Source organism: Dipodomys merriami, unplaced genomic scaffold, assembly GCF_024711535.1.
Source record: "Dipodomys merriami isolate MVZ:Mamm:240054 unplaced genomic scaffold, mDipMer1.0.p SCAF_2, whole genome shotgun sequence".
Taxonomy (NCBI): domain Eukaryota; kingdom Metazoa; phylum Chordata; class Mammalia; order Rodentia; family Heteromyidae; genus Dipodomys; species Dipodomys merriami.
Window position 1 is genome coordinate 50751762 of NW_027203381.1, and position 26997 is coordinate 50778758.

Sequence of the window (26997 nt, forward strand, 5' to 3'; positions counted from 1 at the left end):
CCCTTTATTCTAGGAAGAGCACCCTGTTTCCTTCTGGAAAGCCCATTCCCTGCTGTGATTGCAGGGCACAGGAAGAGATGCAGCTCCAAACCTCCTTGACTAGGGGATGAAGTTGTTATCTAGCTCTCCTGAGGAGGGGGGGTGGGACAGTGACAAAGCCAGCTCCAGGGAAGGGAGAACCATGAGACTGAAAGACAGACCCCAGACAAGGTCCTGCATCCAGCTGTGCCACATCTGGAGCCCCTGTGGCATCTGCAGCCTGGGAGATTGCCCCTGGCTATCTAGTCCCCTCCAGGTCCCAGGGCTGAAGTCACTATGCCAGACTCCCACCCAGTTTTCAAACAGTTTGTTTTTAAAAGAAAAGGCTGAACATACTGCTAGAAGGCACCACAAATTATCAGGTTCTTAGGTTTTGGGCCCATTGGGCTCATTAAAGGGCTACCTTTAGAAGGGCCCCCATGTAACATTTGATAACACAGTAATTAGAGACTTAAGTTGGGTGTTGGTGGCTCACACAACTAGCTATTCAGGAAGCTGAGATCTGAGAATTGAAGTTCAAAGCTACCTCGGACAGGAAAGTCTAAGAGACTCTTATCTCCAATTTAGCACCATAAAAGCCAGAAGTGGAGCTGTGGCTCAAGTGATAGATTGCTAGCCTTGAGCACAAAAGATCAGGGACAGCATCTAGCCCCTGAGTTCAAGCCCCAGGATCAGAAAAAGAAGCCAGGACTAAAGGTATGAACCACATATCCACTTCCTACTTTATGGGGGTAGTTAATTGGAGATGAGAGTCTCACAGACTTTCTTGCCCAGGCTGGCTTCAAACCATAATGGATTCACTCCTATAATCCTGGCTACTTAGGAGGCTGAGCTCCTAGGATCCAGTCCAAAGCCAGGCCAGGCAGGAAAGTCTATGAGACTCTTATTTTCAATTAACCACCAAAAAGCTGGAAGTGGAGCTGAGGTTCAAGTAGTGTAGAGCTAGCCTTGAGCAAAAAAAGCCAAGAGAGAGTGCTGAGAGCCTGAGCTCAAGACCCAGCACCAGCCAACATTTGGGGCTGAGTTTTGTTTCTATGTGATGGGTTTTTGTTGCATTTGGAGAGATGACAGAGATATGACACGTCTTACTGTGATTCTTGTGATGGTTTTATTGGAGCATGTGAGATCCTCAGAGGGTCTGATACATGTAGCCCTCAAAACCCCTCCATGTCTTCTTCCCCCTCCTGGGCAACCTGCTGCACAGCTCTCCTAATGCACCACCAAGCCCCCTTTTCATCTCCTGGAGCCCTTCCCAGGAAAGGGAACCAGCCATCTACATGCATTTGTGGTAAATAACACAGCAGCATCCTAGAAATTCATGAATGGGCTCCCTGTGAGGAGAGGGCCAGCCCAGCCCTCAGCTGGTCCCTCAGCTGGGTCCCGCTATCTGTACATGAACCAGCGCTGGGCCTGAGACTGAGGCGGAGGCTGCTGCTCCGTGTCCCCCAGCACTCGAAGCATGTATGTGCCTGTGTAGATGAGAAACTGTCCTATCACCTGGGACGCATAGGACATGAAGCGCAGCAGACTCCTGCAACAGAAAGAGAAAGGAGGCGCGTCAGTGAGACCTGGAGCCTCAGAGCTCAGAGAGGCAGTGTTACACTTGACAGCAGGACATCTGAGCAATGCCACCTGCAGGACTGAGAGTGCTAGTGTGGTCCCAGGGGACCTGAGGCTGCCCAAGGCCACCCCAAGATGCAGATGTACAGTGTCCCCTTCCACCACCACCCCCCGCCCCCCGCCAGTCACCCGAGAGCTGAGCCCATCCATGCCTTAGAGAGATCAGGCTGCAAACTCTGGATGATTATGATCCTATGATCGAATGATTTATGAAGACTGCTGGAAGATTCTAGCTTGTTCTTGAAGGTACAGGGAAGGAATAATTTGTCCTGGGCTTGCCTCTTAAGCCCACAAACTGAGCCAGGAACTTTAAACTGAAAATTTTTAAAGCCTCATTTTTCTTATTCTTGAGCTCAGATTTCCCCCATTATCCCCATTTCCCCCATTCACCAGATGGCAGTGGGCCATGTAGCTGTGCCTGAAGCCCCCCCACACACACACACAGAGGAAAGGGACATCCTCCCCAACAGCCCTCCACCCTGAGCCCCCCACAGGACCCTAGGGAACAATGTCTCTGTTGTGGTTAAGGAAACCATGGGACCCCTTGGAAAACAGTGACACAAAGGCTTTTGTTGACGTGGGATTTGAGGTAGGGCTTATTTCCTGCATTTTACTTTTCTAAGCTGTAACTCTCCAGCCTCGCTTGAAGAACTAAATCAAAGAGCTGCTCTCTCCCATCTCAGCACAAAAATAAAGCTCTCCCAGACATCAGGTGTTTGCCACTCTAGCAATGGCCATCATGACAAGCCCAGGTGGGAAATGATACCATGCAAGAAGCCATGCGTGAGCCCGTTTGTGCAGAACCAAGCCTGGGGGAGAGGAGGAGGGCACTTCTCATGGCATTGTGTCCACAAAGAGCAGGGTAATACTTACAGGGCCAGTGGAGAGGGGAATAGGGTCCTCAGAGAAACAAACAGGCCCTGCCCCACCCTGGGTATACACACAGTACTTGAAGACAAGTGTTGCAAGTATTTTTTTAAGACAGTGTCTGAGTCTGTAGTCTAGGCTGGCCTCAAACTCAGAATCTTCCTGCCTCAGCCTCCCATGTGCTTGGAGTATAAGGATATACTACCATACCACACCTGACAGTACTCTTCAGACTAGCTTCAAAATCCTGCCTGCCGCTGTCATCCTCTCTCTTCTCTACTTCCACCAAAGGAATTAATGCTTCAGAGATTCAGTGGGAATTTCCTGGAGGAGTACAAGGGTTCATTTGGAGCCTGCACAAACATGAAGAATTCATTTTAAGCCAGGCACTGGAGGATCACATATGTAATCCTAGTCACTTAGGAGGCTGAGATATTTCCAGCCCAGGCAAGAAAGTCTAACCTCCAGTTAGCTAGCAAAATGATGGAAGTAGAGCTCAAATGGTAGGATGCCAGCCTTGAGCAAAAAAGCTAAGGAATGGTGCCCAGACCCTAAATTCAAGCCCTTGTCTGTCTGTCTATCTGTCTGTCTGTCTGTCTGTCTCTCTCTCTCTCTCTCTCTCTCTCTCTCTCTCTCTCTCTCTCTCTCTCTCACACACACACACACACACACACACACACACACACACACACACACACACACACACACACACACACACACACACACACACTGGTTCTAAAAACAATAAGATTCAGACCTGAGAGGTAAGTCAACTGTGAAAGATCACACAGTTACTCAAAGGAAGGATTTCAAGTGACCCTCCCAGGCCAGGACTTCCTGGCACTGACACAACTCTGGTTATGAAGCAGGGGCACCCAGAGAGGGACCCATGCAACATAAACAGCTCTGCTATAGTTTGGACAAGTGTCCCTCAAAAGCTGTGCTAAGGGGTTAGCCTTGTCCAGGTACTGTTGGGAGGTAGGGCCTAGTTGGAAACCTTCCAGTCTTATGGGAGTGCACCCTTGAAGGGGACAGTGGGACGGTAGCCCCTTCCTGTAACTCACTCTCTGTCACCACAAGATGAGCAGCTCCTCAGCCATGGGTTCCAACTATGGTGGACTAACTCATCTCAGGCCAGAAGCAGCAGAGACAGCTCATCCTAGACTGAAAGCTCCACACTGTGAGCCTAAAAACGCCTTTCCTGTTTTTAAGATGATTTGTCTCAGGCATATTGTCACAGCAACAGAAAGCTAGCTATTACCAAATTGGAGGCAGGGATTGTGACACTGGCTTTTCAAAGCTATCTCTTCTGGGATGTTTTCCTAGCATGTGAGATGATGCTATCCTGGCACTATGTGGAGAAGGAATGGGCCACATAACCAGCAAGGTGTCATCACTTAACAGGAAGAGAAGACACATGTAGAAAAGTATTCATGAAGTTTTGGTGGCTAATGTAGCAAGCCACGCCAGAATCTCCATGGCTTATATTTTAGGTATTCAATCTTAGAATTAAGATTGTGTGTGTGTGTGTGTGGTTGTGTGTGTGTGTGTGTGTGCGTGCACGCATGAGCATGCACATGCCAGTACTGGGGCTTAAACTCAGGGCCTTGTGCTCTTGCTTGGCTTTTTTACTCAAGGCTCTACTAGTTGAGTCTCACCTTTACTTCAGGGTTTTTACTGGTTAACTGGAGATAAAAGTCACTCCGATTTGTCTGTCCAGGCTGATTTCAAACAGTGATCCTCAAAGCTCAACCTCCAGAGTAGCTAGCTAGGGTTACAGATGTGAGCCACTCAAGCCCAGTTTAGAATTCAGATTTTTACATCTGTAGCTCTAGCTCTTATAAGTGAAATTTGGATCTTCTTTGTAGTTGTGATGTAGCATAGAGTCCATTTAGAATTTAATTGTCTTTAAAAAATTGTTTGCCCTTGACTTTGTGTTTTCTGTGGCATAGCATTAAGTGGCTAAGACCATGTGGATTGCAGTGCTTGGAACAGCATTGGCACCTTCCCAAGATGGACCAGGCCCTGGTCCAGGTGGTTCCTGGGCCTGGTACTGGGGGCTCCAGGCCCCCAAAGAGAACCCTTAGAGTTTGTTACCTCAGCATGGCCTTGAGCCCATTGCACCGGATGTCGTAAGACACTGAATACATCTCATACATGGTGGCCTTGACATTGAGACAGCCCAGGAAGTCCTTGGGATTCAGCCTGTACAGATCGAAGGTGACTCTGGCTATTCCTGCTTTCTTTGGCTGCTTGCAGACTGGAGCATACTTGCTACCCTAGAACAATGAATTAAGGAACAAACTTTAGAAACACTGCAAGTAGGGAGCCTCAGACTTCATGATTCTGCTATTAGACTCTTCTGAATATCAGCTTAAAATGTGTTAACAACTAAGCTGTGCTAATTGAATAGTGTGTGTGTGTGTGTGTGTGTGTGTGTGTGTGCATGCACGTGCGCGTGTGCCTGTACTGTGGCTTGAATTCAGGGCCTGTATCTTAGCTTTTTCATTTAAGGCTGGAACACTATCACTTGAGCTACAGCTCTACTTCCAGCTTTTCAGTGGTTAATTGGAGATAAGAGTCTCAGGTACTTTCTAATTCAGGGGTAGCTTCAAACCATGATCCTCAGATCTCAGCTTCCTGAGCTACTAGGATTACAGGCGTGAGCTACCAGTACCAAAACTGTGTCAGGGTTTTATCAGGCCAACATGTTTACACTTGGACGAAGTCCAAATACCTAACTCTGAATCCTCCTCAAATCTACTTCCTGTTTAGTGATTCAGGGTGAGTCTGACCTGACTTTGGGTACTGCATTTGAGGACCCAGGTTTCTGTAAGCATTTGTTGTTCCCAGTGTGTCAGCTTTTGTCCCCTGATATTACTGGAAAATAGGGTCCACAACAAATGCCTATAGAATCCACTTTTTGACAACTCAGGACTCCAGTTGGCCTTCTAGGTTGGGAAAAAGCAGATGAAGACATCATGGCCAGGTTTTCTCTTTTCTTTTCTTTTTCTCTCTGTCTCTGTCTCTCTCTTTCTTTTTTTGGTGGCACTACAGTTTGAGTTCAGGTCCTTGCACTTGCTAGGTAGGCACTCACCCTTTATGCTTTGGTTATTTATTTTTATTTTTGCTGGTCCTAGGTCTTGAACTGTGGATTTGAGTGCTATCACTAAGCTCCTTTTGTTCAAGGCTAGTACTTCACAACTTGAGATACAGCACCACTTCTGGCTTTTTCTGTTACTAACTGGAAATAAGCGTCTCCCAGACTTTCCTGCCCTGGCTGTCTTTGAACTGGAATCCTCAGATCTCAGCTTCCTGAGTAGCTAGGATTACAGGGGTGAGCCACTGGTGCCCAACTTGCTTTGGTTATTTTTGAGATGCAGACTTATATTTATGCCTTGGGCAATGTGGACCATGATCCTCCTATTTATGCTTCCTGTATAACTGGAAAGACATGACAAATATATTAAAACAAAAAGGACTACCTAGCAAGTGGGAGGTCCAGAGTTTCAAGCCCTAGTACTGCAAAACAAAGAAAAAAAACTATGTTAAGACTACAAAGTCGTAAACGTTTTTAGCTACTATTCTGCCACAGTTCTTTATCATTTGCCTCACATTCCTTTCTGACTCTCCCTCAATGTCTTTCTTTAGTCTTGGTCCTCATAAAGCTAACATGCAAGTGACCTACCATCATCTGGGCACTACAGCTAGCTGATTCCCTGCCCTGCTTCTTCCTTAAAGGGTCACAGTCTCTGCTCCTGCAGGGTTCAATGGTGTGAGACTGAGGAGGGAGACCTCTGCTGGCTATTTCTTGGTTGAAGTTCTTGTCCAAGTCAAAATAGGCCTCAAGATAGATCAGGCTGCAGATAGAGTGGGCAATCAGTGTGGAGGTGACCTGTTCCACCCTACGGAGTGATGGCTGGGAAGGGCAAATCAAGAAAAGACTTCAGAGCCAGTGGGTGGAGCTCAGTGATAGAGCAGGAGCTCAGAAGACCCCAACCTGAGTTCCTGGTGGAGACAAGGCCTCAAATTCCTTGGACTCACCACTTTACCATCTTTGCATCAACTATAGCTCCAGTCCTGAACCCTGTCCCATTTTCCAGGCCACACTCCTCTGGGCTGGGAAGGTGGCTTAGTGGTTGAGTGCTTGCCTCACACTCATGAAGCCCTGGGTTTGATTCCTCAGCATCACATATACAGAAAAAGCTGGAAGTGGCGCTGTGGCTCAAGTGGTAGAGGGCTAGCCTTGTGCCCAGGCCATGAGTTCAAGCCCAAAACTGGCAAAAAAAAAAATTTGATTTGGGTACCCTGCATCTTGTATATACATTTTTCTTTTTCTTTCTTTCTTTCTTTCTTTCTTTCTTTCTTTCTTTCTTTCTTTCTTTCTTTCTTTCTTTCTTTCTTTCTTTCTTTCTTTCTTTCTTTCTTTCTTTCTTTCTTTCTTTCTTTCTTTTTTTTTTGGATCCAGTCGTGGGCCTGAACTCTGGGCCTGGGCACTGTCCCTCAGCTCTTCAGCTCAAGGCTAGCGCTCTACCACTTGAGCCACAGAGCCACTTCCAGCTTTTTTTCTGCTTATGTGGTGCTGAGGAATCGAACCCAGGGCTTCTTGCATGCAAGGCTACCACTGAGCCACCTTCCCAGCCCACATTTTTCTAATTTAGGGAGGGGAAGGGAAATAACAAAATGCTGAAACAAGGATACAGGCTGACCCATTGTAACAATGAGACCTACAAGACACTATGTTGAAAACAAACTCTAGCACTTTGTTATTTTGTTATTTCCCTTCCCCTCCCCAAATTAGAAAAATGTATATACAAGATGCAGAGCACCTACTCAAATACAGTGAAAACAGGGGTTATACCATAGGGGAAGAACATACAAGAGAAACAAAAAAAAAAAATCACACAGTACATTTTAGATACATTAAAAAAATAGCAAGAAAGAAAAAACAAGTTGTTGAAACAAGGATACAAGTTGACCTATTGCAACAATGACATATACAAGACACTATGTTGAAAATGAACTTTACAACTTGGGGAGGGGGGAGGGAAGAGGGGAGGGAAGGGATGGTAGGGGAAAAACAAAGGAAGAGGTAACAATTCTCGATAGGAAATGTACTCATTACCTTACTCATGTAACTGTAACCCCTCTGCATATTATTTTTACAATAAAAAACATTTTTTAAAAACCCTACATCTTCGGTGGGAGGGAGGAGGAGGTGGGGAAGGAAGGGCTGGCTGGGGAAAAAACGAGGGGGTAACAATGCTGAAGAGGAAATGTACTCATTACCTTACTCATGTAACTGTAACCCCTCTGGTTGATAAATAGTTATTGGTTGTATCGATGTAGGACTTGAACTCTGGACCTTGTGTTCTCAGTGTTTTCACTCATAGTTGGTGCTATATTACTTAAGCTACACTTTCAGTCTGGCTTTTTTGCTGATTATTTGGAAATAAAATCTTGTGGATTTTTCTACCTGATCTGGCTTTGAACAGTGATCCTCAGCCTCCTGAATAGCTAGGATGTGAGTCACCGGTGCTTGATCTTCATTAGGGTTTTTGTTGTGTTGTTGTTTTGTTTTGATGCCAGTCCTAGGGCTTGAACTTAGGACCTGAATGTTCTCCCTGAGCTTTGTTATTCAGGGTTAGCACTCTACCACTTGAGCCACAGTTCCACATCTATCTTTTTAGTGGTTAAGAGGAGATAAGAGTCTCAAAATCTTTCCTGCTTGGGCTGGCTTTGAACCATGATCCTCAGAGCTCAGTCTTCTGAGTAGCTAGGATTATCCCAGCCCTCATTTGTGTGTGTGTGTGTGTGTGTGTGTGTGTGTGTGTGTGTGTGTGTGTGTGTGTGTGTGTGTGTGTGTGTGTGTGTGTTTTGTCGGTCGTGGGGCTTGAACTCTGGGTCTGGGCACTGTCCTCAGCTCTTTAGCTCAAGGCTAGTGCTCTACCACTTAAGCCATAGCACTATTTCCCCTCATTAGTTTTAAGTATATAAAGGATCCTGTGATGAAAAGGTTTGAGGCCCACTTGTTCAGCATCCAACTTGTGCTCAACTCTTTTGGCACAGGGGATTAGATGGACTGTAAGGGGCCTGCAACTGGACTCCACTCCTGTTTATACTTGAGTGTTTCATTGATAAATACATAAAAGCTTATGTATCTATGTACATCTACAGAGATGTTCACTGGTGAGGGTATGTGTGTGTATATGTCTCCATTCTCTGGTGAGAGATGTATAACCAGAGTGACAGCACTACTGTCACTCACACTGGTGACATGAGTGCTTTTATACATGTCTTTTGAGGTACAGGTGCCTGAGTTTTTCAGGAGACATATCTAGAAGTAGAGTTCCTAGGTTAGAGGTTGTGCTCCAGCTCTATTGTTTTAAAGATCTGTTGACCAGAGAATAAGACAGCTTACTACTTTATATCCCCAAAATGGCACAAAGGAAATTGGGGATCCCGTTTCTTCCACTCTTGTTTTGCTCCCTAGCCCATGATATAAGCAGGTTTGCCCTGCCATTTTCTTCCACCAGGGTGTGCTGCTTCACCACAGACCCCCAAAAAACAAAACCAAAGACCATGATCTGGAATCTCTGTAAGCCAAAAACCACTTCCTTCTTCTTAATTTGGGCAACTATTTTGTTATAGTGAAGAACACTAATGCACACATAAATGCATGCATACACACAGACATAGACATAGACACACACACACACACACACACACACACACACACACACACACACACACACACACAGAGTTGGCTATGTCAACCTGTCTAGTCTCCTGAGAAGTACAGTGACTAGTCACCATTTGTTGCTAACAGAATCTACAGTTACTGGTTGAACCTGTTCCTCAAAATTATTTGTTTTCAATTATAGAGCCTAAATCTACAGAAGCAGCAAGTTTTCTAGAAATAAAAGAATCATTTGCTTATTTGGTGAGTGTACAAAGTATAGAACGAAGAAGTACCCGTCAGTTCCCAACGAGATAGTGTATCCTCGCAGGCACAATCTTTCCAGTACTGTTTGGATAAGGAAGTTGTTGCTTACCGGCATCCACTTCTGCCCCTTCTCCAAGATCATGAAATGGGTGTTATCCTCTAAGGTCTGAAAGTACTCCTCTGTGTCCACCACAGTGCCGTCCTCCTCCAGCACCAGAGTAACCAGGCCAGCCGTGATGACCAGGGCATCCAACGTCTAGGTGTTCAATGCAAGGAAGTTGGAATGAAGTGAGATATTCCCACTTGAAACAGTTGTTAAGTTAAAGTTTGCAGACATGTTGGCTGATGGGGCAAAAGTTTAATGCTGAAGATATTTATTGATTGGGACCTACAAGGCAGTCTTTGAAAGAGAGATTTTTTTTTTTAGTTTTTTAACTCCCATTTCCTACAGAGGAAGCAGGAAATATTTCTCTTTCTCCTTCCTTTAACCTATTATATTGAAATAAGCTTTTGCTGAAACTTAAAAAAAAGAATTTTTTTTTGGTCAAACTAGGGTTTGAACTCGGGGTCTGATGCTCGATAGAGAGGTGCTCTACTCCTGAGCTGTGCCTTCAGCTATTTTTTTTATTTTTGTGCCAGTACTAGGGCTTGAATTCAGTGTGTGGGAGCTGCCCCTTAGCTTTCTCATTAAGGCTGGTACTCTACCACTTGAGCCACAACTCCACTCCTGGCTTTTTGGTGGTTAATTGGAGATAAGAGTCTCATAGACTTTCTGTCCAGCTTGGCTTCAAACTGTGATCCTTAGAGCTCAGCCTCCTGTATAGCTAGGATTACAGGCGTGAGCCACCACGCTTACACTAGTTTTTTTTTTTTATTTTATTTAGGGTATTACTTTCTTCTGGTATGTACACCTGGTAGGCAAACTGCCTATTTTTTTGCTTCCAATCATATCTGGGATCAAAGGCTCATACCACCATGCCCAACTTCTCTCACTTGAAATAGTCTCGTGGGCTTTTTTGCCCTGGCTGGCCTAGAATCATGATCCTCCTAATTTCAACCTCCCACATAGCTAGCATGACAGGTGTGTGCCACCTGGATCCTAGCTGTGATCTTTACTGGACTTATTTTCCTAAGAAACAGAGATAAGGGATTTTTTTCTCCAGTCCTGGGGCTTGAATTCAGGGTCTAGGCACTGTCCCTGAGCTTCTTTTGCTCAAAACCAGCACCCTACCACTTGAGCCACAGCATCATTTCTGGCTTTTTCTGTTTATGTGGTAGTAAGGAATCAAACCCAGGGCTTCATGCTTGCAAGGTGAGCACTCTACCACTAAGCCACATTCCCAGGCTGAGATTAGGTATTCTAGAAAATATTCATAATGTCTATGATTGCCTACATACTTAGATGAATAAACAGAACAACTCTGCATGCACCATACTTTAAGAACTGTAGCCTTGCTGGGTGCTGGTAGTTCACACCTGTAATCCTAGCTGCTCAGGAGGCTGAGATCTGAGAATGGAGGTTCAAAGCCAGCCCAGGCAGGAAAGCCTGTAAGACTCTTATCTCCAATCAACTACCAGAAAGCCAGAAGCAGTAGAGTGCTCCCCTTGAGCTGAAGACCTCAGGGATAGCACCTAGGCCTAGTAGGCACATAGTCTCTGGCTTCAGAGGTTGTGCTGGGTGCTCATTTCTCATTTTCACAGGCATCTCTGAGATATCCTTCTCTGACACTCTAAGAGATTCTTCCTTATTTGGTGGTCAAGGACACTGTTATAGATTAAGGACTATTTTGTCTTAGCATTTATAATCATAAACAGTCTTCCCAAGTCCTTATAATTCTCCCTCCTCAAAGAAACAAAGCTATTCTTTTCAACTGATCACTGCTTTGAAAGTGTTTTGTGTATGAATGCCAATCTTTTATGGTACTGAGACCCAGTAATGTTTCCTAACAACTTAGGCCTACCCTTCACCCACTTAGAAATGGTTCCCTGGGCTGGGAAAATGGCTCAGTGGTAGAGTGCTTGCCTTGCATGCCTGAGGCCCTGGGTTCGATTCCTCAGCACCACATAAGCAAAATGAAAAAAGCCAGAAGTGGCGCTGTGGCTCAAGTGGTAGAGCGCTAGCCTTGAGCTGAAGAGCTGAAGGACAGCGCCCAGAGAAGCCAAGAGAGGGACTGATGAGGCTGATCTGTTGCCTTCTTTGACTTTGCTGTCTTGACACTGGCTGGGTCCCCTGACCTCAGCATGAACTAGTTGAGGGTGGCTCTGTGGGCTGGCAGGAAGGCTGTATATGTGGTACCTTATTGATGAGTTCCTGCAGGCTGCTGGCCATTACTCCACGCCGGCTGCTTCGGTCGTGGTTGGAGACCCGGAATGGGCGAGCTGCATGTGTGATAGGTGTTAGCAGCACTTTCTTAGTCTGTGAACCCATAAATGCCAGGGGCCTGCAGAGGGAGGCAGAGAGGAAATCATCATTGATGTTAGTTTGTTGCTGTTGTTGTTGTTTTTAAGAGGTTTGAACTGCACAGAAATAACATCATGTGTGTCCACTTTGGCAACACATATACTAAAATTGGAACGATACAGAGATTAGCATGGCCCCTGCGCAAGGATGACACACAAATTTGTGAAGCGTTCCATATTTTTTAGATAAGAAATGTACTCATTACCTTGCCCATGTAATTGTAACCCCTCTGTATGTTATGTTAATATCTACATTTAAAATAAAGAGACAGCATGGTAGGGAATTACTGGAAGTTATTCATAGAGAAGCAGGGCATCAGCAGCTCATGCTACTCAGAAAGCTGAGATTTGAGGGTCTCAGTTCGAAGCCAAACTGGGCAGAGAAGTTAGTGAGATTTTTCACTCCAATAAGCAGCAAAAAGCCAGAAGTGGAGCTGTGGCTCAAATGGTAGCGTGCTAGCCTTGAGCAAAAAAACTAAGGGACAGCATCGGGACCCTGAGTTCAAGCCCCATTATGGGCACACACAAAAATTATACATACACATATTTCCAGGCAGCTCATCAAACTAAAAGGCACACCCACTCCTATCCCTATTGTGACAGACTATTTCAAGTCTCTGCTGAAGTGGTTTGAGAAGGTATATTAAGAGCATCAAATTCAAAACAAGAAACAAGAGGGCTTTGGAGTGCAGCTAAGTGAGAGGTGCATGCTTAGTATGCTTAGACTCTGGATTTGATCCCTAGCACCTCCAAAAGACTGTGTTTTGCTAATGTGGGTGGACTGATTTGCTAAAAGCCCAAGAAAATAATTTCTAGAGCCAGGAGGTAGAGTTAGAGTTAGGAACAAACACAAGTACACAGTACACATGCATATATACTCGCAATTGCATACTGCACCTACACGTACATGCATGAGGACATACATGCACACCACTTACAAATATATATACTCTTACAACTACATATACACTCTTACAAATATATATACAATGAATACTCATGTACACATGAGCATGAACACACATTTACATACACATGTACACATGTATGTACACATGTATATATTTATATATATTATAGCTCAGAAATTAGATTAAAAGCCAGCTTTTGGCCACTGTAGCAACAAACCTTGCTTTTCATTTTGATGCTGGAGATGGAGACCAGGGCCTTGTGCATGCCAAACAGGCACTCTGCTCTTGAGCTGCACCTCCAGCTACACTCTTCAACTAGTTTTTGAACTGAGGATAAACTAGGTAAACTAAGGACAAAGGAACCATTCATGTAACAGTTTCTGGGAAAATGGAGGAAGGGTTTCAGGCCTATGTCACAAGACACTTAGAAGCAAGTTCCAGGCTTCCCAAAGAATTGAAAATTCTTAGCTACCACTAAGCCAGGCTAAATCTCTTAAAATATTCACAGATGCTTATTCTTTGTTATGTCTAAATAAGTGGATAATGTTATAAACTGTAAATATCATTTAATATAATCTTTTCTGTATTTCTTAGGAAGACAAGTCCATAAAAAGTCTTAACTTTCCTCTTTCTGGGCAAAGACTAGTCTCTGACTGAGTCAGAGACACTGATTGTGGTGGATCTTTACCATTAAATGATTTGAAAAAGGCACCATTGCTGGGCACAGTGACTCACACCTGTCATCCTGGCTATGACAGGAAGCATAAAAGGATGAAAGGTCTGTCCGGGCATAAATGCAAGACTCTGTTTTTAAAGGGCTGGAGAGTGTGGCTCAAGTGGTACAGCACTTGCCTAACAAGCACAGTGTCCTGAGGTCAAACCATAGTAGTGCCACCAAAAAAGAAAGCTAGATGCCAGTGGCTAGCTACTCAGAGGCTGCAATCCAAGGATCACAGTTCATAAGACTCATCTCCAATTAACCACACACACACACACACACACACACACACACACACACACACACAGTCAGTCAAAAGTTTAGCTATGGCTCACACCAGCCTTGATCAAAAAAGCTAAGAGACAGCACCCAGGCCCAGAATTCAAGCTCTAGAACTGACATATTGAAAAGGTGATGAGCAGAGGAGTTACAGTTACTTAAGTAAGGTAATGAGTACATTTGTTTTTCATCATTGTTACCCCTACCCCTCATTATCTCCTGGTTACCCTTTCCTATTCCCTCCCCCTGCAAGTTGTATGGTTCACATCCAACATAATGTCAAGTGAGTATCAATGTTGCATTGGTTCATCCTTTGTCTTGCTGTTTCTGTGACTACCTTTCCTTTCCACATATCAAATAATCTCATATACCAGACAGAGGTACAGAAAACTAAGAGGTGAAAAAAAAACTACATACAGGACATAATAAAAACCTCTTGTTTCCATATGTTGGAGTTCATATTGATATACTTCATTATATATGCTCCTATGCACTAAGCTATTGGGTTATTGAGATGCCTTGTTAAGAATATCATAGACATATTCTAGTTCTTACAAATGAGGGAAATCATACAACCTACTTTTCTTTGGGTCTGGCTTACTTAATATAATTTTTTCTAAGTCTTTCCTTACAAATGGGGTAATGTCATTCTTTCTGATGGAAGTATAGAACTCCATTGTGTATATATGGCATATCTGCTTGATCGATTCATCTACTGAGGGGCATCTGGATTGGTTCGATATCTTATCTATGATAAAAAATGCTTCAATGAACATGTTTGTGGTGGTAGCTTTAGTATGGCCTTGTTTGTGGTCATTTGGGTCAATGCCCAGGAGAGGGATTACTGGATCATAGGGGAGTCTTGTAGCTGCTGTAAAGAGAGATCCAGGGCTGCTTTAACACAAATTTACCACATCTACTCTGATAGATAGAAGTCCTAGGAAATTCCTGGGTTGATGGCCAGTACTTGTGGCCTATGATACAGCAACACACACACACACACACACACACACACACACACACACACACACACACACACAAACACACACACACCCCTCTATGCTTTATTTTCCAATCAGCTTGAAAAATACTTATGAGAAAGGGCTCCTTTGTTTGTTTTTGATCAGTTATGGGACTTGAACTCTGAGTCTGGGCACTGTCCCTCAGCTCTTCAGCTCAAGGCTAGCACTCTACCACTTGAGCCACAGTGCCACTTCTGGTTTTCTGGTAGTTTATTGGAGATAAGAGCCTCACAGACTTTCCTGCCCAGGCTGGCTTTGAACTGTGATAATTAGATCTCAGCCTCTTCACCTGTGCCTGGCTACACATAAGATTTAAATAGTATGTTGCTTCACTTGGAGCTCCACAAATAGATTCAATTAAAAAATTCAATGATTTACAAATAATCTGCTAGCTAAAAAACTGATAAAAAATGTCAAGTTCAACCAGGCCCCAGCCATTGAGAGCTAGAGGATCACAGTTCAAGATGAGCCTAGCATACAAACAAGACCCATTCTCAACCTTTAGCTGAGACACAGCTGTCATCAGCCACATGGGTGGCTAACTTTAGGAAGACTGTGATTCCAGGCTGGCCCTCAACAGAAAGTCTTTGATTCCATGTCAACAGATATAAAATTTGGTGTGGAAGCATGTGCCTGTCACCACAGCTACAATTAAGTACTTCATTTCCCATAATACATGCATGCATGTGCACACACACACACACACACACACACACACACACACACACACACACACACACACACACACACACACACACACACACACACACACACACACACACACCCCAATTGGGCATCTTAGAATCAGACCTAGATTGTCAGCAAGAATGTATCTGAAGTGTATCTGGTCAGCATCATAACAGTGCCTTGTAACTGTTTGCCCCTGAGCACTTGCCATGGTCAGTGATGTGATGAACTCATTAAATATGCTAATCACCATCACACTCTCAAAAGGAAAAATACTTTCCCACATCTCAGATGGCAAAACTGTGACCCAGAGTGGTTTCTCAAGGTCACACAAGGTCATATGGGAATAAGGCAAGATATATAATGCCAACATTTCCTCTTTTTGCTGGGAGTAAAGTTTGTTTTTCTGTTCACTCTCTGTACTCTGTCTCAAGCAATCACTGTCCATCTAAAGCAACAGGAAGAATTGCTGTAGGTTGATGGTACAGAGTGTTTGGAGTTCACACCACAGTTCCTTTCCCGTTTAGACTGACAAAGTCACTGCTCAACTTATTTCCATTGGGGCAAGACCAAGGAAAATGTGCTAGGGGAAGGCTAACTGACTTGGGCCACCAACAAAAACCACCTTGGAGCCTTGACCCATCAAGAAACCAGAGTCCCTGGCACACAGCTTCTGAACTTTTGCCTTGGTTCAGAAGATTGCACCAGATTTCTATTACACAACCTGATAAGCTGTGCACGCACTGCTGAGCTGCTACCCAGCACAATTCACACACACAGTCCTGTCTCTGCAAACCTGGTGGGGAGAGAAGGGAGCCGTGTTACCCTTACTTTCCATATAGAACCTCAGCTTTGCTCTCAACCAAATAATACTATGGGATTGTAACTAGCTCATGAGGTCTCCATGAAAGACAGAAAGACAGTTCACATTACCCAGACACTTTTGTGCAATAGTACATCACCTAGGAACTTACAAGTCTCATGACCTACATCTGGGAAATACAGTCAAATAGGTCAGAGTTAACAAGTGCTAGAATGGATGTCCAAATCCAGCCCAACTTTCTCAGGCATGCATGAATGTGTGTGTGTGTGTGTGTGTGTTTTAAGGCACAGTCTTCTAATACAACCACTTTGGAAAGCAGTCTGGAGGTACCTCAGAAAGCTAAATATAGACCTCCCCTGTGACCCAGCCACACCACTCCTAGGCATCTGTCCTGAGCAACAGGAACCAGGATAGAAGGACACATGCACCTCCATGTTCGTTGCAGCACTGTTCACAATAGCCAAGATATGGAAACAACTCAGATGCCCCACTACAGATGAATGGATCAAAAAATTGTGGTACCTATATACAATGGAATATTAGGCAGCCATTAGAAAGGACAAAATAAGGGCATTTGCAGGGAAATGGATGGAACTAGAGCAGATTATTTTGAGTGAAGTAAGCCAAGAACAAAGAGACAAATGGCACATGGTCTCCCTGATATGTGGATGCTAAAGCCAAAATACAAGAAGATATGACAAAGTAACCGGACTCAAGAAACAAAGGACAGCCACCCATTTTGTCATATCATTGCTAAATGACTCCATGTTCTTCACCATATATATGGTAAATATATGCATGCAACAGAGGGAAGCAGGAGGAGGAACAGAATAAGTGGGAACAGCCCACACTAAGCAAAAGGAAAGAAATGTAAACAGCACCTGATGTGGAAAAAATAATTTGTATTGTTAAAACTCTTAGAATTCACAAACTGTATAGACCATGATAATGACAATTTGCCTTGTGGAGGTTAAAATGTGTTTGTGACTTTAACTAAGTATCACTATTCCACATTACTGTGAAATATGTGAAATTTATGTAATCTCCTAATCTCATGTAAAGAAAAAAAATGAGAGAAGGGATGGGTTAAGAGAGATGGGTGACCATGTTGTCAGACACTTTGTACTCATATACTGTTTTACAAAATGGGAACTTCTTTGTACAACTACTTAAAGATAATAATAAAAAGAAAAGAAAAAGAAAAAACAGTCTTGCTATGTAAAGCTCAGACTGACCTCAAACTTACAATCCTCCTGTATCAGCTTCTAAGTGCTAGGATTACACATGTATACCACCATGCTCAGCTTTCCAACTCTGATTTTTTTACCTCAGTGCCTGTTATATCAGATGAAATCTTTCCCACAGAACAGGAAGCACTGGACCTTACTACTGAGAATCTATCTTCCCCCTACTCCCTAGAGCAAAAAGCCACACTAGCTGGCACTAGTGGCTCATCCTTGTAATCCTAGCTTCTTAGGAGACTCAGACCTTAGGATCAAGGATCAAAGCAAGTCTGGACAGAAAAGTCCATGAGACTCTTACCTCTATTTCACCAGTAAAAATCTAGAAGTGGAGGTGTGTCTCAAGTGGTAGAGTGCCAACCTTGAGTGAAAAAGCTAAGGGTGAGTGTACAGGCCCTGAGTTCAAGCTCCAGTACAGTGTACACACACACACACACACACACACACACACACACACACACACACACATACACACACACACACACTGCTATTACTCATGAGGACTTCTAGAACCTGCTCACTGAGTCCCACACTATCTGGCCCACCTATGTATATGCCTGGATGAAGACAGAGATGTCAGGTCTAGCCCCTAGTGACCAGAGACACATATCTGGCCTGGTTATCCCTGTTAACCTGGCTGATCTCCTGCGCTGGCAAACATCAACAGACCTGTGAATGAGCAGAATTCTGGGAGTTCAGAGTTCCCACTGTCCTTGCCCATCTGACAAGACTAAAGGGCTGGCAACCAATTCTGGTTCTCCCTGTCTCCACCTGTCCTCAAGACAGCTTAGTCACATAGAAAGGCCATACAACCCACTGTCACTTGTAATATTTCCTAACCCAGACATGGCACATTGTGGAGAAAGACCCATACAGGACTCAAGAAATCACTGAGAGCACGAATGATGTCCACCACCATTTTTTTAATGTGTGTGTGTGTGTGTGTGTGTGTGTGTGTGTGTGTGTGCACGCGCACGCGTGCCAGTACGTGGATTAAACTCAGAACCTAGATGCTGTCCCTTAGCTTTTTCCACTCAAGGCTACCAATCTACCACTTGAGTCACAAGCTCCACTTCCAGCTTTTTGATGGTTACTTGGAACCTCACAGACTTTTCTGACTGGGCTGACTTCAAACCGCTATCCTCAAATCTCAGCCTCCTGCGTAGCTAGATCACAAGTGTGAGCCACCAGTGCCCAGTTCCCCCATCGTTTGTAACTAGCATGAGCACAGTGGTTTAAAATGTTAAATTATATAAAACCAAGACTCTTTAAGGTTGGAACACATAAAGGACTTAAATGAACATTTACATGCACTGAGCTTATTTACGAAATACAAGCAAAGTAACTCTGGTCCAGCTAACTGAACAAGTCACCCAACAAAGGCACAAATCAACATGTTCATCCCACTTCCTTCCTACCTAGGGCAAAGAGAGAAAGCTTTGTGTCCTTGGTGATAAGCATACTGCTTAAAGCAGAGTTGCTAATTCCACTCCCCAACCCACCCAATATTTTGTCAAAGTTAAAATAATATCTCCTGAAGGATAGAGGGTGAAGCTTAGTGGTAGAACATGAAGAGCAGGGTTCAATTCCCCAGGACTGCCAAAAACAAATTCAAACAACAGGACCACTAAGGAGCCTCAGGATTCTTCTTTTGAACAGTGAATCTCGAATTCCTGGGAGAGAGGGTACAGATGATACTCTGGAACGGGAAGGAAAGTTACTCATTACATGGAAAACTATAAGGAAACAGGCTGTTTAAGGAAGTAGGTTATTTGCACAGGGGGAAATCCAGGGGATAACAGAAACTGGATTTCACAGAATGTTCTTAAATATTGAGAGATAGCTTGTCTGCCAGCATGTGGGGGAAACAGTAAAGTCTTTGTATTCTTCCCTGGGGAAGCAGGGAGTTTGCCAACTTAGCTAAGTCATGAAGTAGCAAGCCAGCGAGGTGCTGGTGGCTTGTGCCTATAATCCTAACTACTCAGGAGGCTGAGCACCAAGGCCATCAGTTTGAAGCCAGCATGGGTAGGAAAGTTCTTGAGACTCTTATTTCCAAAGCTGAAGTGGAGCTGTGGCTCAAGTGATAGAGCACCAGCCTTGAACATAAAAGGTAAGGGACAGAGTCTAGACCCTGAATTCAAGCCCCAGGACAAGAACAAAAAAAAAAATTGTATCTATACAGACTTCGTCATTACTCCTAAACAACCCAGTGTAGCCACTATTCACATACCATTTACATTGTGTTCCGTATGATAAATAATCTAGAGGAAAGCATTCAACAGAATCTATGGATTATGTGGAAATGATACATCATTTTATATAAGGGTCGTTAGCATTTATGGATTTCTCTCATGGGGATCCTGATTCCATCTCCTGAATGTACTGGGGGCAACTGTATTGCTTTTCAGTCCAGACCTGGTTCCTGAATCTGTCATTCCCCACAATTTCAGGATTAGCCTCAGTTCAATGGGTGACATGAAGCAAGCTCATTTATGGGCCCTGGGAATAGGTTAGTCTTATTGGAGAAAAGTTCACATCTACTATTAGTTTATGGCTTGTGTATTATGCATGTGTGCACGCACAGGCACACACACACACACACACACACACACACACACACACACACACACACACACACACACACACACACACACACACACACACACACACACACACCCCACAGCTCCACTTCCAGCTTTTTTGGTGCCTAGTTGGAGATAAGAATCTCATGGACTTTCCTGTCCGGGATGGCATTGAACCACAATCCTCAAATCTCTGTTTCCTGGGATTACAGGAGTGAGCCACCCAGTGCCAAGCTGCAATTTTTTTGCGGGGGAGGTCAGTTGTAGGCTTGAACTCTGGGCCTGGGCGCTGTCCCTCAGCTCTTCAGCTCAAGGCTAGCACTCTACCACTTGAGCCACAGCACCACTTCTGAGTTTCTGGTGGTTTATTGGAGATAAGAGTTTCATGGACTTTTCTGCCCAGGCTGGCTTTGAACTGTGGTCCTCAGATCTCAGCCTCCTCAGTAGCTAGGATTACAGGCGTGAGCCACTGGTGCCCCACTCCAGCTGCAATTTTATTTTCTGCCAGGCACCAGTGGCTCACATTCAGCCTACTTGGGAGGGTCAGAATTTGATGCCAGCCTGTGCAGCTCCTGAAACCCCCTTCTCAATCTATACTGAGCACAGTGATGCCCATCTATCTTCTGAAGCTACATGGTTAGGCTGAGATTAGGAGGATCAAGACTCCAGACTAGCAAGAGCAGTAAAATCTGCAAGACTGCATCTCAGTTAAAAAAAAATGCTGGGTGTGATGTCATGTACCTGACAGCAATGGTAGGAAGCCTAGAATAGGCAGATTGCAGTGCAACACACATCCTGATGAGGAGCAATACTATCTTTTTTTTAAAAAAGGCAAAACAGGGCTCGAGGCATGGCTCAGTGTTAGAGGACCAGCCTAACCAGTGCAAGGTCCCGAGTTCAAATCCTCGTACTGTCCAAAACCCTACAAGTAACCACGTTTTCTGTAGTTGGTAGAATCCATGAGGAGGAAGTGGAGAGCACTTTGGTGCCATCAGGGATGCAGTATTCATCTAAGGAATATTCGGGGAGAGGTGGTGACAGAAAAAAACACCCAGATTTCATTTTTCCTTAGAAAAGGAGGAACCCTGAAGAGGAATAAAGAGTGAGAGCTAAGACAAGCAAACAGCAGGAGGACCAAGGACCAAGGACCAAGGTGGGCAGTGGTGAGGTCAACTATGGTCATGAAGGGGAAGACAAACCTTGAGAAATACTTGTTAGTCCTGGAAAAGGCCTGTGGGCCCAGAGACTGTGCTCAAGAAGGGTGCCCAATGGTAGGTTCAGCCTGGTGGGCTTCCTGCTGCACACATGCCAGAGCATGTCTGTCCTGTAATCTGGACAAGAGCTGTAATCTGTGTCATGACTTCATTCTTACCCAAATCCTCAAGAGTTTGCTGTACAAAGGGAAGTTAATCCATGACGATGAAGAACACTTGGAAACATTATTAAAGCAGGAATTCAGGCTCAAGAGGGAGAAAACTGGGAGCTTTGCTCATCATAAATGGAATTCTTAATCAAATGTCACTAGCAAGACTGCACTGGAGTAAAATGCATAAAATCAAGTTTTTTGTTAAAAGAAAAAAAAAGTTCACTGGTGCTGGTAAATTATGCCTATAATCCCAACTACTCAGGTTGCTGAGATCTGAGGATCATAGTTCAAAGCCAGTCCAGGTAGGAAAAGTTCATCAGATTCTTAGCTCCAATTAACCATCCAAAAGCTGGAAGTAGAGCTGTGGTTCAAGTGGTAGAATTCCAGCCTTGAGTGAAAAAGTTAAGAAATAGTCCCCAGGCTCCAAGTTCAAGCCCCAGTACTGGCACACAACCAGAAAAATTCCATTGTTTTATCCTTTTTTTTTTATCCTCTTGTGATGCTGGAGATGGAACCCTGGACCTCATGCATGCTAAGCAAACACTCTACCACTGAGCTCCATCCTCTAGCTCCAGAAGATGTCCTAAATAATTACAAAAGTAGCCATTCTGGGCAAAGTATAAAATGTTTCAACTTTTATACTAACTTCAGGATTTAGCATGAATGGATGGTAGATGGGACACAAGGACAAAGCAGATGTTGTCTGTGACAATAAACACCTGTGTGAACATCACTGGTACCCCCTCCCCACCCAGAGCTTTGCTAAGAGACTTCAGACTGCTTTCCTCAAGACCAAGGTCTCCAGTGATTATAGCTCATCAACAAACCAATGCCTGTTTAACGCTTTGAAATTGTTTATACCTACCTGGGTATGAAGCCCAAGGCCTCTAGTATGCTAGCAATCCCTCTACCACTAAGAAACATTTCTAGAATATAAGCATCTCATTTTAATTCACTTATTTTTGTGCATCTGTACCAGGGCTTGAATTTAGGAACTTCCATTCTCTTTTAGCTTTTACACTCATGACTGGTGCTCTACCACTTGAGCCATACTTCCACTTTCTGTCTTTTTGGTAGTTAACTGGAGATGAGATTCTCTCACACATGTCTGCTCCTGCTGGCTTCAAACCGTGATCCTCAAATCTCAGTCTCCGAAGTAGCTAGGATTACAAGTGAAAGCCACTAGTGCCCAGTTAAGTATCTGATTTTTTACTGTGTGTATTGTCACTTCCCTGGCAAAATGCAGCTGTTTATTAATAATAATGCAGGCAGTTTAAGGCTCACCAAAGGAGGCAAAAACCCAGTCATAACAGGATTAACAGAAATGTTAGCAACTTGCGAAATTTGGCTCCTTAGTCTGGTCAGGACTTTAAAGAAGAGTAAGGGAGGAAAAAAAACCCTTGCGCAAGTATTACAATTTATTTTCTTATAGTTTTGATAGCAGCTCAATCTAGAAGCAGGTAGATTTTGAGAAAACTGCAATAGTTTGTCCCTAACTAAAAGACATTCACATGGAGGACCTGCTAAGCTGAAAGGAATGTCTTAAGAAATCAGATGTGTCATGTGTTTTGATCTCATAAGCAAGTCACTTCCACCTTCTTTGTGACCCCATGAGGACTTCACCCAGATACACGCTGGATCTTGGTAAAGTGTTGCAATATTCAGATACACAAACAGGTTTAGTTTTAATTCTTCTTTCCTCCTACTCAGATGTAAACCAGTGATGGCCTTGCATGCTCTGACTGTCCTTAAATCTCAACCCAGCCACTTCCTCGATGTTCCAGAGGCCCCTGAAGGGTGGGTGTGTTTAAATATTCCTTGGAAGAAGACTTAGAAGGATGCACTCCAAAGCCAGGCGCTGGTGGCTCACGCCTGTAATCCTAGCTACTCAGGAGGCTGAGATCTGAGGATCACCATTCAAAGCCAGCCCAGGCAGGAAACTCTGTGAGACTCCTATTTCCAATAAACCACTAGAAAACTGGAAGTGGTGCTGTGGCTCAAGCGGTAGAGTGCTAGCCTTGAGCTGAAGAGCTGAGGGATAGTGCCCAAGCCCAGAGTTCAAGCCCCACGACCAACAAAAAAAAAAAAAAAAAAAAAAAAAGAAGAAGAATTATGCACTCCAAGCTGATGCAGTCCTTACCTTCTGGAAATGAGTGGGTAGATGCTATTTGAAGAAATGGAAGAAAAATACAAAAGAATCAAGGACTTTGGCCTTGAGCTTAAATATGTTTGTGAAGGTAGCCCCTGAAATAATTCAAGAGGCAGGTCAAGAAGATGGGTAAGGAAGATATATATATATATATATATATATATATATATAATTTATTTATTTATTTATTGTTAGTAGTGAGGCTTGAATTTTGGGCCTAGCCTCTCTTCAGCTCAAGGGGAGCACTCTACCACTTAAACCACAGCGCCATTTCTGGTTTTCTGGTGGTTTATTGGAGATAAGTGTCTCATGGACTTTCCTGCCCTAGCTGGCTTTAAACCAAGATCCTCAGCCTCCTGAGTAGCAGGATTAGAGGCCTGAGCCACCAGTGCCTGGCAAAGATAAGATTTTTAAGAAGAAAGCCAGACTCCTGTAGCTCATAATTGTTAATCCTAACTCATTAGGCTGAGATCTGAGGATTAAGGTTTGAAGCCAACTCAGACAAAAAACGGAATGACAGTGAGACTCTTGTCTCCAATTAACCACCAAAAAAGCTGGAAATGGAGCTGTGGCTCAACTGATAGAGCACCAGTTTTGGGTGAAAAAGCTAAGGACAGTGCAAGGCCCTGAGTTCAAGCCCCAGTATTGGTGTCCCCCCAAACTCCCCCACCAAAAAAAAAAAATTAAGCCGAAATAAAAACAGGAGCAAATGGGAGGAGCTAAAAGTCAAAGTGTTGGTAAGGTCTTCTGGATGTTCAAGGTGCTGATTGAATTAAGAAATACAGACAAAAACAAGCTGTTCCTTGTGTGTGTGATGAAGCTAACACTTAATTCCGTTGCTATAGAAACATCAGGATTTCAGTCTTTTGCCACCTACAGCTGTAATGAAGTATACTGTAGCTATTGTGTGTTTACTAAACTTGTACAGAAGGTCAAAAATTCTGTTTATGGCCTTTCCCTTTGACAAGTATTTGCATATTTTACATTCTGCTCCCTTTAGACCACTAACTGGTAATCCCCGCAGGTCTTGTGATCAGAGTGTCTCTCCCTCTTCTCCATGAAGACCCTCGGAGGGTTACACATCAGGCTCACCACTAAAGAAAACCTGCCTTTTAAAGCGCTCGAGGATTTCATCCTTTCTGAATTACTTTCATGCTCTTTAGAGAAACTAAATCTTCCCTCTTAAGTCTTTTTTTTTTTAAAGTTACCACCATACAATGTCAGGATTCTACCAAGAGTCGGACTGGACTACCTGGGTGTGAAAATAAAGCCACGTCTAACAGAAGTAAGGCCCCACTCGCCCGCAGGAGCCCTACGAGGCTCAAAGTTATAATTCTAGCTACTGAGAAGGTGGAAACTTGAGGATTGTGGTTCTAAGACAGCCTGGACAGGAAAAAAAAATCTATGACAGTCTTATCTCCAATTAAGCATCAAAAAGTTGGAAATGCAGCACAGCTGTGGCGCAAGTGGGGGAGCATTATCATTGAGAGGAAAAAAGCAAAATGAGACCTCGAGGTCCTTAGTTTAGGTCCCAGTACCGGCGGAAGGAAGGAAGGAAGGAAGGGAGGGAGGAAGGGAGGGAGGGAGGGAGGGTCCCAATCTAGCCCTGGCTCCCAGGAAGTCAGAGCCTGGACCACCCAACTCGGACTCAAATCTGATCGGGACGCGGGAGCCAGAGAAGCCCAGGCCCCGCGTGGCGTGGATCCGTTGCCAGTTGCCGGTTACCAGCGTTTGCAGGACCCGGCCTCGCCCTCGGGGAGCAGGGGATGCAGCCACTCCGCACTCCCCCGCCGTCACTGTTCCCGGGACACCCGTGTGAGGACACCTGGCACCTGTGAGCCTCCGAGGCGGAGCGGCGGGGCGCGCTCGCTCGGGGCGCTGGCGGGCTGCGCGCGGGGCCCGGGGCCGGGGCGCGGGGCCCGGGGCGAAGGGCGCCTCCGAGCGCGGGCGTGCGACTCGCCTGATGAGAGCTCCCGCGTAGTCCCAGGCGGTCTCCATGGCTCTGGTCCGCGGTCTGTGCGGGCTCCCCGCCTTCGCACCTCCTCTTAAAGCTCCGCGGGCGCCGGCCCCGCCCCGCGCCGACGAGACCGAGATCCCCACACAGCCTGGCGCTCCCCCCACCCCACCCACCCCGTGATGGCTGCCCCGCGCGGTGGAGAACACTACCTGTCCTCCACGGCCCTTGAACTGCCCGGCTGCCCTGCAGCACCTCTGAAGCTTGGGGCAACCGGGGACATCAGCCATGCAAGGAACGTGGTTTGCTCTGCGGAAAAGCAAGTATTTTATGTTGTAATAACAATATAATAATAATTATTATTATTAGTGGTAGTGGTGGGGCGATATTGGGGCTTGAACTCAGGGCCTGGGTGCTGTCCCTGAGCTTTTGTACTCAAGGCTAGCGCTCTACCACTTGAACCACAGCTCCACCCCCCAGCTTTTTGCTGGTTAATTGGACCTTCCAGTCTCACTGATTTTCTTGCCTTGGCTAGCTTCCAATCACGATCTTCAGCTCTCAGCCTCCTCAATTGCTAGGATTACAGACATGAGCTAAGGACACCTAGCCTTCTTTTTATTATCTCTAACAGCCCCAAACTTAGGAAAACACTTATTTCTGTTCTGTTCCTGTAATACAGTGGTAACAATTTTCCAGAACTCCTCGGAGGACAAAGACTGAGGTAAGTGTCAACCAGACCATGCCTGGGACTTGGGACTGCTTTAACTCCACATACCTTTCTCCTTCCCTGTTGTCCAATTGTCCATACTTAACCTGAAGCCAATGTCTGTACCGCATAAGATGTTTGAAGATGAACTGAAGTGTTGTACCTTGGCTGTCTTGTAATAAAACTTCTTTCTCTGCCCTCCACCATGTCTCTTTATCTGGCATGTGGGGGCAGGTGGCCAGACCTAATTTGGGACTCCTGGACTTTAGGCCTGGATATAAAAACCCAGGTTCAGGTCCAACCAACTCAATTCATCTTTTTAAAAAAATTATTACTGTGGGAACAATCCAAATAGACCAGAAGCTTGAGTGTCCCTATCCCAGTCCCTGGGTTCAACTGCTATTAACCTTTTCCCCCTCATGTATTTTTCTAAAAGTGATTTGGAGCGGGGTGGGCAGTATGGGGAACTCAGAACTTTGAGCTTGTTAGGCAGATGCTCTACCACTTGAGCCACACCTTCAGCCCCTTTTCTCACTGGTGACTGTCTAGGCCCGGCCAGCCTGGGTTGTGATTCTCCCCTGGAGCTGGGATAACAGGTGCACACAACAGGGCCCAACCACTGGTTAA

At 44.8% G+C, this 26997-nt stretch overlaps 1 protein-coding gene and 1 non-coding gene across 2 annotated transcripts; one reads left to right on the forward strand and one right to left on the reverse strand.

The window, feature by feature from the left end:
- Nucleotides 1-1124: 1124 nt before the first annotated feature.
- Cidea (cell death inducing DFFA like effector a) lies at nucleotides 1125-25752 on the reverse strand. The gene is made up of 5 exons (XM_070028674.1): nucleotides 25671-25752; nucleotides 11769-11913; nucleotides 9582-9728; nucleotides 4624-4805; nucleotides 1125-1570 (listed from the first exon to the last, which is right to left on the reverse strand). The coding sequence occupies exons 1-5, from the start codon at nucleotides 25706-25708 to the stop codon at nucleotides 1423-1425; spliced, it is 660 nt and encodes a 219-aa protein (XP_069884775.1). The 5' UTR covers nucleotides 25709-25752; the 3' UTR covers nucleotides 1125-1422.
- Nucleotides 12012-12115, forward strand: LOC138832757 (U6 spliceosomal RNA). The gene has a single exon (XR_011373685.1). It is a non-coding gene; the product is annotated as a U6 spliceosomal RNA (small nuclear RNA).
- Nucleotides 25753-26997: the final 1245 nt, after the last annotated feature.

Coding starts and splice junctions, on each gene's coding strand:
- Cidea (XM_070028674.1), bottom strand. CDS start 25,708: ATGGAGACCGCCTGGGACTACGCGGGAGCTCTCATCAG. Junction 9,729..11,768: donor TGCAGGAACTCATCAATAAG/GTACCACATATA, acceptor TTGAACACCTAG/ACGTTGGATGCCCTGGTCAT. Junction 1,571..4,623: donor GGGCTCAAGGCCATGCTGAG/GTAACAAACTCT, acceptor TTTCTGTTGCAG/GAGTCTGCTGCGCTTCATGT.